At 44.0% G+C, this 13426-nt stretch overlaps 1 protein-coding gene across 2 annotated transcripts in view; it reads right to left on the bottom strand.

Annotated features, from left to right (window-relative positions):
- pik3r3b (phosphoinositide-3-kinase, regulatory subunit 3b (gamma)) overlaps positions 1–13426 on the bottom strand; it is a 291288-nt gene that overhangs the window by 121861 nt on the left and 156001 nt on the right. For both annotated transcript variants that reach the window (XM_042006056.1, XM_042006057.1), the window contains exon 6: positions 12705–12790. In XM_042006056.1, coding sequence (XP_041861990.1) covers positions 12705–12790 — 86 coding nt within the window. The remainder of the gene's footprint in view (positions 1–12704; positions 12791–13426) is intronic.

Here is a 13426-nt window from a genome sequence, read left to right as displayed (position 1 = left end):
ACAAATAAACTTTCCCTGCCTTTCCAGGACTAGACTGGAAACGATGGAGAAAGCAGATAATTTCACCCCAAAACATTTTCAAAGACCTTCAGAAAGCTGGAGAACTATCGATGAGAGAAGAAGACATGTGGTCTGGATCAGGACTTCTACAGATATAAGTTCTAACCCTTGTTGTACAGATACAGTGCATTGATCTATTAGGGCAGGGTGTCCACAGGAAGCCCTCCACGGCCCTGCAGATAGCGCCTGAATCAGATTAATGGGTCAACCTGCTTGGACAGAACTTCATCTGTTGAGGGGAGACGTTTAATCTTTATGAGGTGCGGTGGCGCAGGGAGACATTTAAAACCTGCAGGATTGTGGTCCTTGAAGACCAGAGCCGGACACCCCTGCTTTAGGGATTCATTGTTTAACCATCTATTGGATGAACAGACATGATTCGTCCCTGAGATTTCTAGTCAAAGCCGAGGCTTTAAGTCTTGCTACGACTCTATAAAAGGTGTTGTCAGGTTTCACTTTGTCACACAGTGTCCTTCTGGACTGCAGCAGTGCTAACTCGGCAGGTTTAACCGCCTCAGGCTGCTTCAGGTGATGTCAGAAAGACAGAACAAAAGCTGAACAAAGACACACAACGAGGAGGTGTGGAGGAAGAGGAGGCAGACTAGAAGCAGCACATTGATATTCACGGCTGGTTTCAGCTCAGCCATCCATCCCGCCTCATATTCTTTACATCACATTTGCCCTTCAGCACAGCAAATGTCTCACACAGCTGGTGGAGACACACACCTCTGCTCCAGGATGTGTGAAGGTGTGTGTGCTGGCATGACGTCCTGCCGAGCCCAAGCAAAAACAAGCTTTTTATAATTGCTACATGGGAGAATCACATGTATCAGCTTCAGTTTATCACACTGCTCTGAGCTTCATCGCTGCTTTGGGTCAAAAGTTCACTGCACTGATGATGATGGAGAAAATGAATAATTCAATCAGAAGCTATTAATTTCTTGGAAAACTGGAAACTTTTTTTCCTGACAACACAATGCTGCTCTGACTTCTACAACTGAAAAGGGAGATAAGGTCAGTGCAGACTGTCAGGTGACCGATAATGACGTGAATCTTGGGACATGATCTGAAAAGTTAGCATTGATTTCCCTCTGCTCTTCAGAGGGCTGCTTTCACTTGTATGAAGCTCGGAAAGGGACACGTTTTCTCACTTGTATCCCCATATTTATAAGTACAGGCATGGATCAATTCTGCTAGTAAGAAAATACAAGTTAGTTTTAAACACACAAAACCTTTGTCCCACACTTCACACGTCTACTTAAGAACCAATCAGATTTCTCTAATCCCTGACCAATCAAGGAGAGAGGAGACTGTCTGTATCCACAACCAAACTTTACATGACATGTAAAGTACCACGACGGCTGTCTGCGCCTGCTACAGCTCCCTAAGGATAAGCTGGTTTATGGAAATTCTGCTTTCTCTCTGGATATTTCTGCTATTAGTGAAATCTAACTTCTATTTTGGGACGAGTGGAACGGATTCTTTGACAGACTTGAATTTTCTGACGTAACTTGTAAAAGTTACTTCTGTTTTCCAATTTATGACACTGACTTAAATTTTCTGACTTAAAGTTAGAAAATGTTTATCTTTATGATTGCACCAGAAATCTGTAGTTTGAATGAATGGAATAAACATGCCAGTGGAAAAAGGGTGGAAACCGGTAGAGGGGGGTTAGGTGAAGCTTCCATGACCTTACGATGCTCAGAATTACATATGAGGGGATAAATGTTGCAGCCAGAGGCTGTTTGATGTTAATTCAAGCTTTACTTGAGCACATTACAGCAGAACTTGGACATAAACCAGGGAGGGCTTTTTTCCAGAGTACATCATAAAACAACTCAAGCAGACGGCAGAGTTCTGGATGGGGGTGTTAGAGGATAATCTTCCAATAGGCTGAGCTGAGGATGAGGCTGAGCAGGGCTGAGGGATGAAGTGAGGGAGAGCACACCTCCGATTTTCAGCTTCTAATATCTCTCCAGCATAAATTCCCTTTGTTTTCTATACACAGGCTGTAAAATTTATTCTAAAGAGAAACACTCTCCTCGTTGATCATACATGTTGAAGTATGTTGTAAAACATGCAAACACTGACTGAAAAACCAGATCTAGTCAGAGTGAATAAAAACCGATCTGCTATTTGGTTTTTCAGTTCAATACCTGAAACATGAACATCGGCCGATTCCGATATTTTCCAGGCTCTCGGTTATTTACGTTTGGTTTAATGTTTTTGTTTTTTACCCACATTTTAAGTCTGGAAGCCTTAATCCAGTATGGACGGGCTGACCTGCTGGAATTGGGTGAAAAACTACATTTTTTCTGCTTTGCCAAACCCAGATTTTATTCCACTCAAACTGCAGCGGACCACAGAGGTCCTCACCATCCCCCCTCTGTGGCCCAGGAGACGGAGGAGACAACGTAAACAAACGCAGGGCAAACTGAGCTGGCTGCGTGCTAGGCTACAAGCTAACCCGGACCGGCTCTGCCCAGTCTCCTCCTCACAATGCCAGGCCTCTCGCCAACAACCTGGAGGAAATTCATCTGAGGATTGTCTCACGTAAGACTGACAGCTGTGTGGCAATCTTCACCTGGCTGGACAACAACATCCCGATGTAGCGGGGGAGCTAGCGGGGCGGGACCAGACAGCAGCTCTGGGTGAGACCAAAGATGGACGTGGTGTACAGCTTTTAACATTATTGGAACCTTCTGCAGACCGTTTAAACCGGTTAGAGAACTCAGCTCGGTCCTGATCATAGCGGTCTACATACCACCACCAGCTAATGTTAGTTAGCACTGATGTGGAGCTGATCCCTGCCTGCAGACCTCTGATCTACAGGACCAAAACCACCACCAGAACCATCCAGGTCTGGACTGAGGAGGCTTCCTCAGCCTTCAAGGACTGCTGTGAGCACACAGACTGCGGAGGGTTTAAAGAGGACGCTGATCTGGAGGAAAACACGTCGTCTGTCCTGTCCTAAGTTCACTTCTGCTCTGATGCTGTCCTACCCACAAAGACAATCCTGGATTTCCCCAACCAGAAGCCGTGGGTGGACAGCACAGTCCGGTCCTGCTAAAAGCCGGGATGCAGCCTACAGAGCAGGAGACAAACTGGTTTATAGCAGGACCTCCAAAGACCTGAAAAAGGGCCTCTAGCTGGCAGAACTCAGGTCCAAGCAGAGCATTAAGGAGCACTTCAATGACAACAGCACAGTAACATGTGGAAAGGCACAAAGACCATCACAGAGTCCGAGCCCAGAGACCAGCAGGTCAGCAGGACCCCACTCTGCCTGACACCTGGAACATCTTCTTCCAGGCTTCGACTCTCCAGCAGCAGAAGTACTGCTCACCTCCCCAGCCAGAGGCAGCATCAGCCTCTTACCCTGCAGATGCACCAAGTCACCTCCACCCCGAGGAGGATCCACCTCAGCAAGGCTGAGGGTCCAGATCAGGTGTCAGGTCAGACACTAAGATCGACTGGCAGAAGTTTTTCTGGACATCTTCATCCTGTCCCTGTAGCTTTCCACGAATCCTGTCTGCCCAAAGTCCATCATTGTTTCTGTGCTCAGAAAATCCACCATTACCTGCCTCAGTGATCACCGCCCCATCGCTCTCACCCCAATCATCATGGAGGATTTCCAGCAGATCCTCCCAAAGCACATCAAGGACGCCATCCCCCCCGGCCTGGACAGCCATGGAGGATGCTGTCTCCATAGCGCTTCACACCACCCTGACTCACCTGCAGCATCCAACACCTGTGTTAGGAAGCTGCTTGTGGACTTCAGCTCAGCCTTTAACAGCGTTCTCCTGGGCCTGCTGGTCCTGAAGCTCCACAACCTGGTCTGCCAGCATCACTCTGCACCTGGATCAGTGCCATCCTCACCAACAGGCCCAGGTGGTGAGGATAGGGAAATCAACATCTTCACCACTGATCCTCAACGCTGGAATGCTGCAGGGTTGTGTGCTCAACCCCGCCCTCTTCACACAGGACTGCTCTGCCATCCACCCACCACCATGGCTGGGAAGTTAGCAGAAGATACCACCGTGGTGGGTCTCATATCAAAAAATGATGAGACAACTACAGAGAAGAGGTCCAGAGTCTCACAAAATGGTGCTCCAAGAACAATCTTATCAACAAGACCAGGGAGGTCCTAGTACAGCCCTGCAGATGCTGGAGGATGTTTTGGCGTTTGAGCACAAGATGACAGTGTACAGGTATGCTCTCTCACCTCCCCTCCCTAAGAGAGTTCAAAGAAGAGAAAAATCACATAAATTGTGATTATTTCCACCGTGCCACCATTGCAATGCAAGCTGCGTTTGGAGTAAGATTCAGTGATTTTCAGAAAGGAGAAACCTACTCTCTCTTTCCCTGTCTCGCTGCTGGACATCGACCCATCCCTGCTGAACACAGCTGCATTCACCATGGAACTGGCCAACATAGCGGCTAAAGACTAGTGGGTAAATAAGTTCAAACCTCTGACAGCAGATCTGAAGAAGTCGCCGGTCAGGAGGCAAACTTGTTTTAGAAACATGGAAACGTTTGCATTGGGGTCCTGTCCATTTTGGCTCAGTTTTCTCAAGCATGAACTTCATTAAGTCCAAACACTGCTCCCACCTCACAGATGAGAGCCTACAGTCCTGTATGGAGATCAAACCCACATCTTACAGCCCCGACAGATCTGCAGCGAACTTCAGACACAGGAGTCACATTAAACAGGTAAGAACAGCATTTAATAAGCTATTATTCATTTTAATATAATAACATATTATAGTATATTGTTTTATATTTCTTTTTAAAGCTGCTAAGCTGCAGCTAAATGTTTTATTTACATTAAAGCGAGCTAGTTTTTATTTTACTTTTACACAAATATAGGAAGGAGTTAAATAGGTCTACAGTTCACATTTTAATTTATTTCAAAGTATGGCTACAAATGCACACTGCACTTCTGTTGTATTCAGTTGTTGTAACAGGTAACATAAAAAAAGATTAAAAGTTTACAAGCTATTTTTTTTGGGGGGGGGGTTGGTCAAAATGGTTGCAGACCCCTGTCCTAGTAGATTCCAGGAGGTCCAGGAAGACTGAGCGCGCTCCTCTCTGCATCCACGGAGAGGCAGTGAGTGGACAGCATGAAGTTCCTGGACATCCACATTTCCTCTGACCTCTCCTGGACTGAACACTTTCACCTGGTGAAGAAGCTTCTTCAGGAAGGTGAAGAGACGGGACTCTCTTCTCAGAGAACCTCCATGGAGAGAATCCTGTGTCTCAGAGAGACGGTACGGCAGCTGCACAGGACCAGAGGAGCTTAGCCCGGCTGGTGAGGACAGCTCAGGGGGTTTTGGGCTGCCGTCTACCAGATCTGGACTCCATCTACACCAACACTCAGTTTATTTAGGTCAAGGTTACAATAGCATCTGCATCTGTTTTTTTAACCTTGAATGTTTAAATGATGTTATAACACTGTTTTTTACCAAGGTTCTTTCTTTTCCCTTTTCCTTTTGTTTTTAATGTTAAATTATGCTTCTTGTATTCTGTAAAGCTCTTTGAATTGTGCTGCAGATAAACTCGCCTTGTCTAACGTTTGAAGTGCCCCACAGGTTTACGTGTTTTAGTGAAAGCATGGCTAGAAAGGGACAGAGCAAAAGATGAGACAAAAGTCAAGATTCGACAGTTTTTCTTTTGTTTCCAAAGGTGACAAACTCTAGAGATGTGTTCAGCACGGCAGTCAGACCATCATTCTGCTGTCATGATGCTGGACAGGACAGGTTCAAATAAATTAAAAATGGTGAATCCCTGAAGGAACAGGTCTCCTGGTGCTTCTAGACCGGGCTGGACTCATCACCCACCTTACTACTGGGCTTTCAGGGGACATTTGGTTTTACTTTATGTGGTGACCATCACCTGCTCCCATCACCCTTTTAGTTTCCTTTTGAGAAGTTAGTGAACTACAAGACCACACTAAAAAATAAAACATGTTCATCTTTCTATATTTAGCAGGATCCTGGAAATCTGCTTTATCCAGCCATCCACCCAACTGTGATGGACCTTTCATAACAGTCGGGAGGACGGCTGGTGTGTGCGTCATCCTCCGACACACTGAGCCATGTAATCATGTGCTGCTGGAGGAGGGCAAACTAGACACAGATCCACAAATGCAAACATGCTAAATACTAATAAATTCAGCTGCTAAAAGCTGAGCACTCATTTGACCCTAATCACATTACACAACCATGATGCCCTGCACATGTTCACACATTACATGCTATGTGTGTGCCCTGCCTCTGACCTCGTACAGCAGGATTATGTTGGATGTTAAGCTGGCACTTTCCTCCCACTGGGACAGAGATAGGGGCATGACTTTACTGTGAACCCGACACACAGATTCTGTATGCATCCTCGCACATATGGAGTTTTTATGTATGTGAAGCCCTGCAAACATGCCATCACACTCGGGTGCAGCTTCACTCTGAGCTCTAGATTCATAGTTTACTTTTAATGTGGATTCATTAGTCAGTAAAACTTCTTGAACTTGTGGTTGAAAAATAAAAGTGTTCAAAAACAGACAGGGTTTACAGAGTCTTGAGTTTGTTTAAAGCTGGAGTCAACATGGGTTCAGGCCGACTAACCTTGTTCAGCTGAAGAGAATCATGAAGAAGATGAGCTTCTTATCCCAAATTTCAGGTTTGGTCATGCCACTGCAGCCCAAACATTTAAACAATAACAGAAGCAGAACAATAGACCACATGAGCCATCATAGAACCTATTCCAGGTCTGTCCACCAGATTCGGGCTCTGACCCATATAAGCACTGACTTTGCCTCTCTTGAATTTGTAAAAAGCAGAGGAAGATAAGTTCAGTTTAAGTCCTGAATAACACTCAGATATCTGACTGAAGGATTCTAGGTAATCTGCCTCTTTTGGTCCAAAGAAGTCATTTCTATTTAAGTGGAGAAAGTTTAGCTGCATCATTAATTTGCACAACAGAGAAAATCCCCTGCTGATAATCATAGGTATAGTTGCATGTCATCAGCATAAACACTCACCATCCACTTACGCAGCGCCACCTGTTTAACTTCCTGTTAACACTAATATCTAACCAGCCAATCACGTGGCAGCATGTAGCCATGTAGACGTGGTGAAGACAACTTGCTGAAATTCAACCTGAGCATCAGAATGAGGAAGAAAGATGATTTAAGAGACTTTTTACGTGGCATGGTTGCTGGTCTGAGTATTTACTGGGATTTCCACCCTCAACCATCTTTCCAGAGATGGTCTGAAGAAGAGAAAACATCCAGAGCAGCAGTTGTCTGGACCAGGATGCAGCAGAAGACACACCGGGTGCCTCCTGCCAGCTAAGAACAGGAAACTGAGGCTACAATTCACACACACTCACCAACACTGGACAATAGAAGATGGAGAAACGCTGCTGGTCTGATGAGTCTCCATTTCAGCTCCACATTCAGATGCTCGGCTCAGAATCTGCTGGAAACATCATGAAAACATGGATCCATCCTGCCTTGGATCAACGCTTCAGGCTGCTGCTGGTGTAATGATGGTAGGTCATTATGAACGTTTTTGTCCTTTCAGGTAAATTTTTCTTCAGTTTCTGGCCTCAATTCTGGTATTTACTCATATGGTATGTTTTGTCTAAAGTGTTTCTCTTGAACTTTGAAATTCCATCTTCAATTTTTATTGAAGTTCAACACACTGGGTATAAATTTACTGCCTTTTGGGTAATGCTGTCATGTCAATATGGGGCCAAATCTCTGAGGAATGTTTCCACCACCTTGTTTAATCTATCACACCAGGAATTAAAATGGGGGTCCGACCTGGTTCTATTTAATATGATGTAGTTTAACAGAAACATTTTAATGTACTATCATGTCTTGCTACCAAACTGCAAATATTCCATAATCTAATAGCATTTCTAAAATATTTTATGTTTTGCTTTAAAAGCCTGACAGTTTCTCATGAAGGTGATTTTTATACTGAACAAAGACCACACACACACAAGCACACACAGAGCAGAAGAAATAAAAAACGAGCACTCAAGTGGCGTACCGGTCATATATCCAGAGTCCATTCTGCAAACAGACCCAGAGGCCAGCTCTTTGAGAGGTCTGAGGGGTTAAAATACAGCCAACAGACGCCACCGCGACCCCTGACCTCCCCTAATGCTGTATGCCGGGGAGTGGGGGAGGTAATGGGTGAGAAAAATGCTCACACATGAACCTGACCTCTCCGTTTCAGCATCTTTCTGGTCCTCTGTAGACAATGAGAGAGAAGCTGGGTCAGACACACTTCATCAGAGGAGGCTGAATGATCCAAACACAGCTACTGTCGTGGAAATGTGGACCCGCATGCAGGACAGAGCCGCAGGAGGGGATGCAGGTAAAAGGGTTTATTCCATGAACTAGAGACGCAAGAAACTCAACGAACCACATGGCAGGAAAACAAGACAGATGATGATGAGCCAGGACGCCTGAAAGCAAGGAGTTTAATTACACCGAGGAGCTAGCGAGACACAGGTGAGGTGAATGAACAACCAGAGCAGGTAAACTAATGAGCAGAAACCAAAAAACACAGAACACAGAACGTGACCCTAAATACAAGAAATCAAGATCAAACCAAAAACATGACAAGAAGCCAAACACAAGAAGCCAGAACAGAAACCATGAACCATGACAGTTCCACCTGTTCTGCATCGCAGGCTTCCACATGAATATGACACTTTCTGGAAAACACTGCTGATCTGGGACATTTGTTGGGAAATTTGTGATAACAAAAATAAGCCTGATTCATTTGGCACCAGTTTTCTGAGCAGATAATCCCTGACTAGAGAGGAAGTTCAGGATATAACAACATGGGATCCACCCAGCGATCCTGAGAGAATGTGCAGCTGTTTAGGTTACATCAGAGAAATTTCCCACATCACATTTCCCTGATTACAAAGCAGCACCAGGGTTCTGAGGCTTCATCTGACACCTCACACAGAGCGAGGCTTGTGTAAGAGACGTTACAGAAGACACTTCAAAAGCAGCACAAAGCAGCTTCTTTGTTGCTGTGATGTAAGCTTCTCCGCCAACACACACTCATAAACCTTTCGGGGTCAGCTATTAATCACAGCATGGAAATGAGAAAGATTTTACTATCACAGACAATTAAAAAGTTTGCTTCAAATATGTTGAATAGAAGCACATCTAATGGCTAAATGCATTACCGAGCCTGTTACCCAACGTTAGCCATCACAGCTGCAGACCTGATCCTGGAAATCAGATCATCTGGGCTTCATTTTTAGTCCACATGGTGACAAAGGTTCCCATGGCTCTACGTCCACACCACTACATCTCTAAGTTTTAGCTTTGGCTTATCCTATACTACAGGAGTGTCAAAAATAAGGGTCGGGGGTCAAAACAGGCCTGCCAGAGAGTCCCATCTGGCCCTGCAGGGAGATTTGGTGAATGTTAAAATACCATAGAAGATATTACCTTCTATTCTGGATGAGAAATTCAGACAAATAATGTCATTTTGTGTCCTCCCCAACCCATTAAACTGTACTTTAACTCATTCAAGTCAAAGATGTTCTGAACCATGACAACCCCCTGTAGCTGTGTGGTGGGTTCATTACACGTATGTTGTTGACGTGTTTCACTACATGTGACTGCATGTGGGAGGTGTCTGCGTGATTCCTACACACAGAACTGAGCCTGATTGTTAGCGCTGCTATGACAACCGTGTCTTCTCGGCCTGATGGTTAACATTGCTATGACGACAGTGTCTTCTGAGCCTGATGGTTAATGTTGCTATGACGACGGTGTCTTCTCAGCCTGATGGTTAACGTTGCTATGACGACGGTGTCTTCTCAGCCCGATTGTTAATGTTGCTATGACGACAGTGTCTTCTGAGCCTGATTGTTAACGTTGCTATGACGACGGTGTCCTCTGAGCCTGATAAATAACGCTGCTATGACGACACACAAACACTCAGAAGCAGTCACAAAGGCTTGGATTTCAGCTGATTTCAGGCTTAGCAGACCCCTCGACCACCAGTCATTACTCAAAGAGGATTAGTTGTATAAAAATATTCTTAATCCATAAGAGTCAGAAAAGTCTTCCAAGCACTGAGATAAAATTTTATGATTCTACTGTCTGTGGTTAAAAATATCCCTCACATCTTGACTTCAAGAGAAAAACCTGAGTGAACGGGGAGACACCGGAGCCAGCAGTCAGGGACCCGGAACCTATCGTAATGGTCATCACATTGGGTGAAAGAAAAGAAAAAGGCCTACATTTTTATATATGATTTGTATATTAACAGAAAAACTGTGAGCATGAACAAGTTTGTTTAAGAAATTTTGTGAATAATTTTGAGGGGCAAAAATAAGAGTCACCCTTGAGTGTGGCCTCTCCAAGGGCAATTTCTGAACTTTCATACATCTTAAATTCTGATTGTGTCAAAGCCATAAAAGATATCAACATCTTCTTTCAGACAGTGAAAGTTTCATCTTTCATGACCAATTTAAATTTTGAAGGAAGTTTGAACATAAAAGTAAGCCAGAGTTATCAGGCCCCAAAGCAGGCTTAGTTTTACACTTGTTTAGGCAAAACCCCTTTCATTGCTATGGCAGAACTGTGTCTTTTTCTTTCTTTTTTTTTTTTTGCAATTTACCTGACCACCGTGCCTTGGATCACTACCAAACGTTGTAGTACGCTTCTTCACTGAAGTGTATTGACATCCATAGTGAAGTGAAAACCAAACACAAAAATCTCAGCTGTGACTGGAAGTCGAAGCTAATGCTAAAACCAAATGTTCATACTTTTAACAAAGCTAAAGATCATTTGTAGAGGTCCTAATGACGGTGATAATGAACTCTTGAAAAATTGAACTACATTTTTTCCTTTGTTTAATATGAAATGGATCCATTTCTAATCATATGGAAAGTAGCTAAGCTAGCATCTGAAGCTGCAGAGGCCAAAGCAGCAGTAACACTACTCTCACCGCCCAGCCATCATCTCGTCATACGTGTTGCTATGTTATTACATCCACTTTTCATGTGTTGCTGGACTTGAACCACAAAACCTTGCACTAGAATGCACTTTATCCACCCTGTAAATATTACTTGTCTGCTGTGAATCTTTTCTCATTTCTGTAAATATTGAAGTGTTCTACCTTTTATATATTTTATAGTTTCATGTTTTACTTATTTATGTCAGCCCGTTATATTTCTATTTTCTTACTTATGTGTGCTTAAGCAAAGACACTCCTCAAAATTTTATTACGCTTGGATAATGACAAAGATCTTGACACTTGAAAAGGAATATGAGGTTAGTTGATATTAGTGAACAGTCCCTTTGTACAAAAAGAAAACCACCAGTTCCACCCGTCCTAACTTGTTGGGTAACTGGATTACACAGTTTTGGTGATATTAAGCTAAATCACAATTATCACCATGACAACAAATGATATTACTTCATTTACTTAACACTTTGCTGATACATAAAAAGCACAATTGTGAAGAAAAGAAGAGGACTCCAGGTGGTACCATGTGGGACACCACATCAGATCTTCATAAAGGCAGAAAGCAAATCCCTCAAAATCGCTCCAAATGTTTTACTTTTGATTTATGTTTTAAAGATGTCATTTACTGGCTAATTAAACTCTGTTTATCAGTCCATGCTGCACAAAGTTCCTGTTCCTGCTGCATAAACTTCAACCTTGAATCAATTTCTGATCTAAATCCAGCAACACTTTCAGCATCACCTTTAAAGGAATGAACTTACACAGGAAACATCAGCTGAGACGCCATTATGATCACTGCTATGACCAATACTGTCGACCAGGGTATAACACTGCTGCACAACACACACAGACAAAAGCACACACACTTGCTGACATTTACACCCTCTCAAGCGCTGACCTGCTCACGGTGACCTCAGCAGACTGGTTTGCAATCAGCTGCACACCTGCTGTCTGACCTTTCTTTTGTCTTCATGTGGCCTGATTGATGTTTCCAACACATCACATTTCTGCAGACTTACACCAAAGACTCGCATCCTGGTCAAAGCTTCTGTTCTACTTTACATCCACATCCACGTGTTTGTCATCAGTTTAACCATGTCAGTGTCATATGTCACGCAAGGCGGTCATGTTAAAAAACAACCACAGAATTAGCTGAACCAGCTAGCTTGGTCTAAATTCAGTTAAAAAACAGTAAAGTGTTGTAAAGATTTTGGTGCTTTAACATAATGAAGTGTTTTCTAGCCAACACAGTGGAAACATGGCTAAGATGATGAATGAGTGGACACCAGTACAAGTGGTCCTGAACAGGACGATGCTCGATGAAAGCATCTCCTTCATGGATTAAACGTACCAGTAGAATTATGTTTCTAATGAATCCTGCAGATCAGGAATCAGCTTACAGAGCATCTTCTGGTAGATCCTGAAACGTATGCAACCTCTCTCCAGGTTATGGAAGAGGTCTCCGAAGCTAGCTGCTAATGAGGTGCTAAGCCATTAGCTTACAATTTCATGACAACCAACCATGACATCACACCAGCCAACTGATCCCAGAACCAGAACCTGAACATGTAGACCATAAACTGGTCCTCCTGCTCCAGGCTGGACCAATCACAGCTGCAAATAAAAACCTCCTACCTGGTGCTGCCTGCATCTCCACGAGGCCGCCGGTTGAGATGAGAGCCTCCAGGATCCGGATGTGGTGCTCCGGGTTCACGTCCACACTGAAAAACAAAACACACCAACATAAACACACCAAGCAAGGAGATGAGGACTTTCTCTCCTCCCAGTAAAACCAGCAGGAAGAGGAAGAAAGTCCCAGTAAACCACAGCAATACTGGTGATGAAGCAAAACAGAGAGTTCCTGGTGCAGACTGCTGGTCTAGAGTATGGATCCAGAGTCACAGTCCAAAGTTCAGATCCAGAATCTCGGTCCAGAGTCTGGATCCCAAGGAGTTCTGGCCCAGAGTCCACATCAAGTCCTCATGTCTTCACCTCTTTGTTGTAATAATCTAAACTGGTCCTCATCAATAATCTCCAGCTTTCTGAAGGGCTTTCAAAATGTTTCTGCTCATTTCTAGTCCAGTCCGGGTTCTGGACCAGTTCCAGAGGACCTTAACTTGGACCTCTGAATCCTTCAGACAGAAAAAAGGCTCCTAACTCGCTGGATGAAGCAGAGTTGTGTCGACACATAACAGACAACTTAGCAAAGAACCGGTTTAAACTGGATCTTTAGGTTCATCTGTTCCCATTTCTTTGGTTTCATGTGTGAAACCAGCAAAGTTCAGACAGTCTGACAGAAAACAGGATTTCAGCAGCAACAAGGTGCAAACAGCTGGCAGCTGGAAACTTGGCTCATC

Source organism: Melanotaenia boesemani, chromosome 14, assembly GCF_017639745.1.
Source record: "Melanotaenia boesemani isolate fMelBoe1 chromosome 14, fMelBoe1.pri, whole genome shotgun sequence".
NCBI classification, from domain to species: domain Eukaryota; kingdom Metazoa; phylum Chordata; class Actinopteri; order Atheriniformes; family Melanotaeniidae; genus Melanotaenia; species Melanotaenia boesemani.
This window is presented reverse-complemented; position numbering and strand designations above follow the sequence as displayed.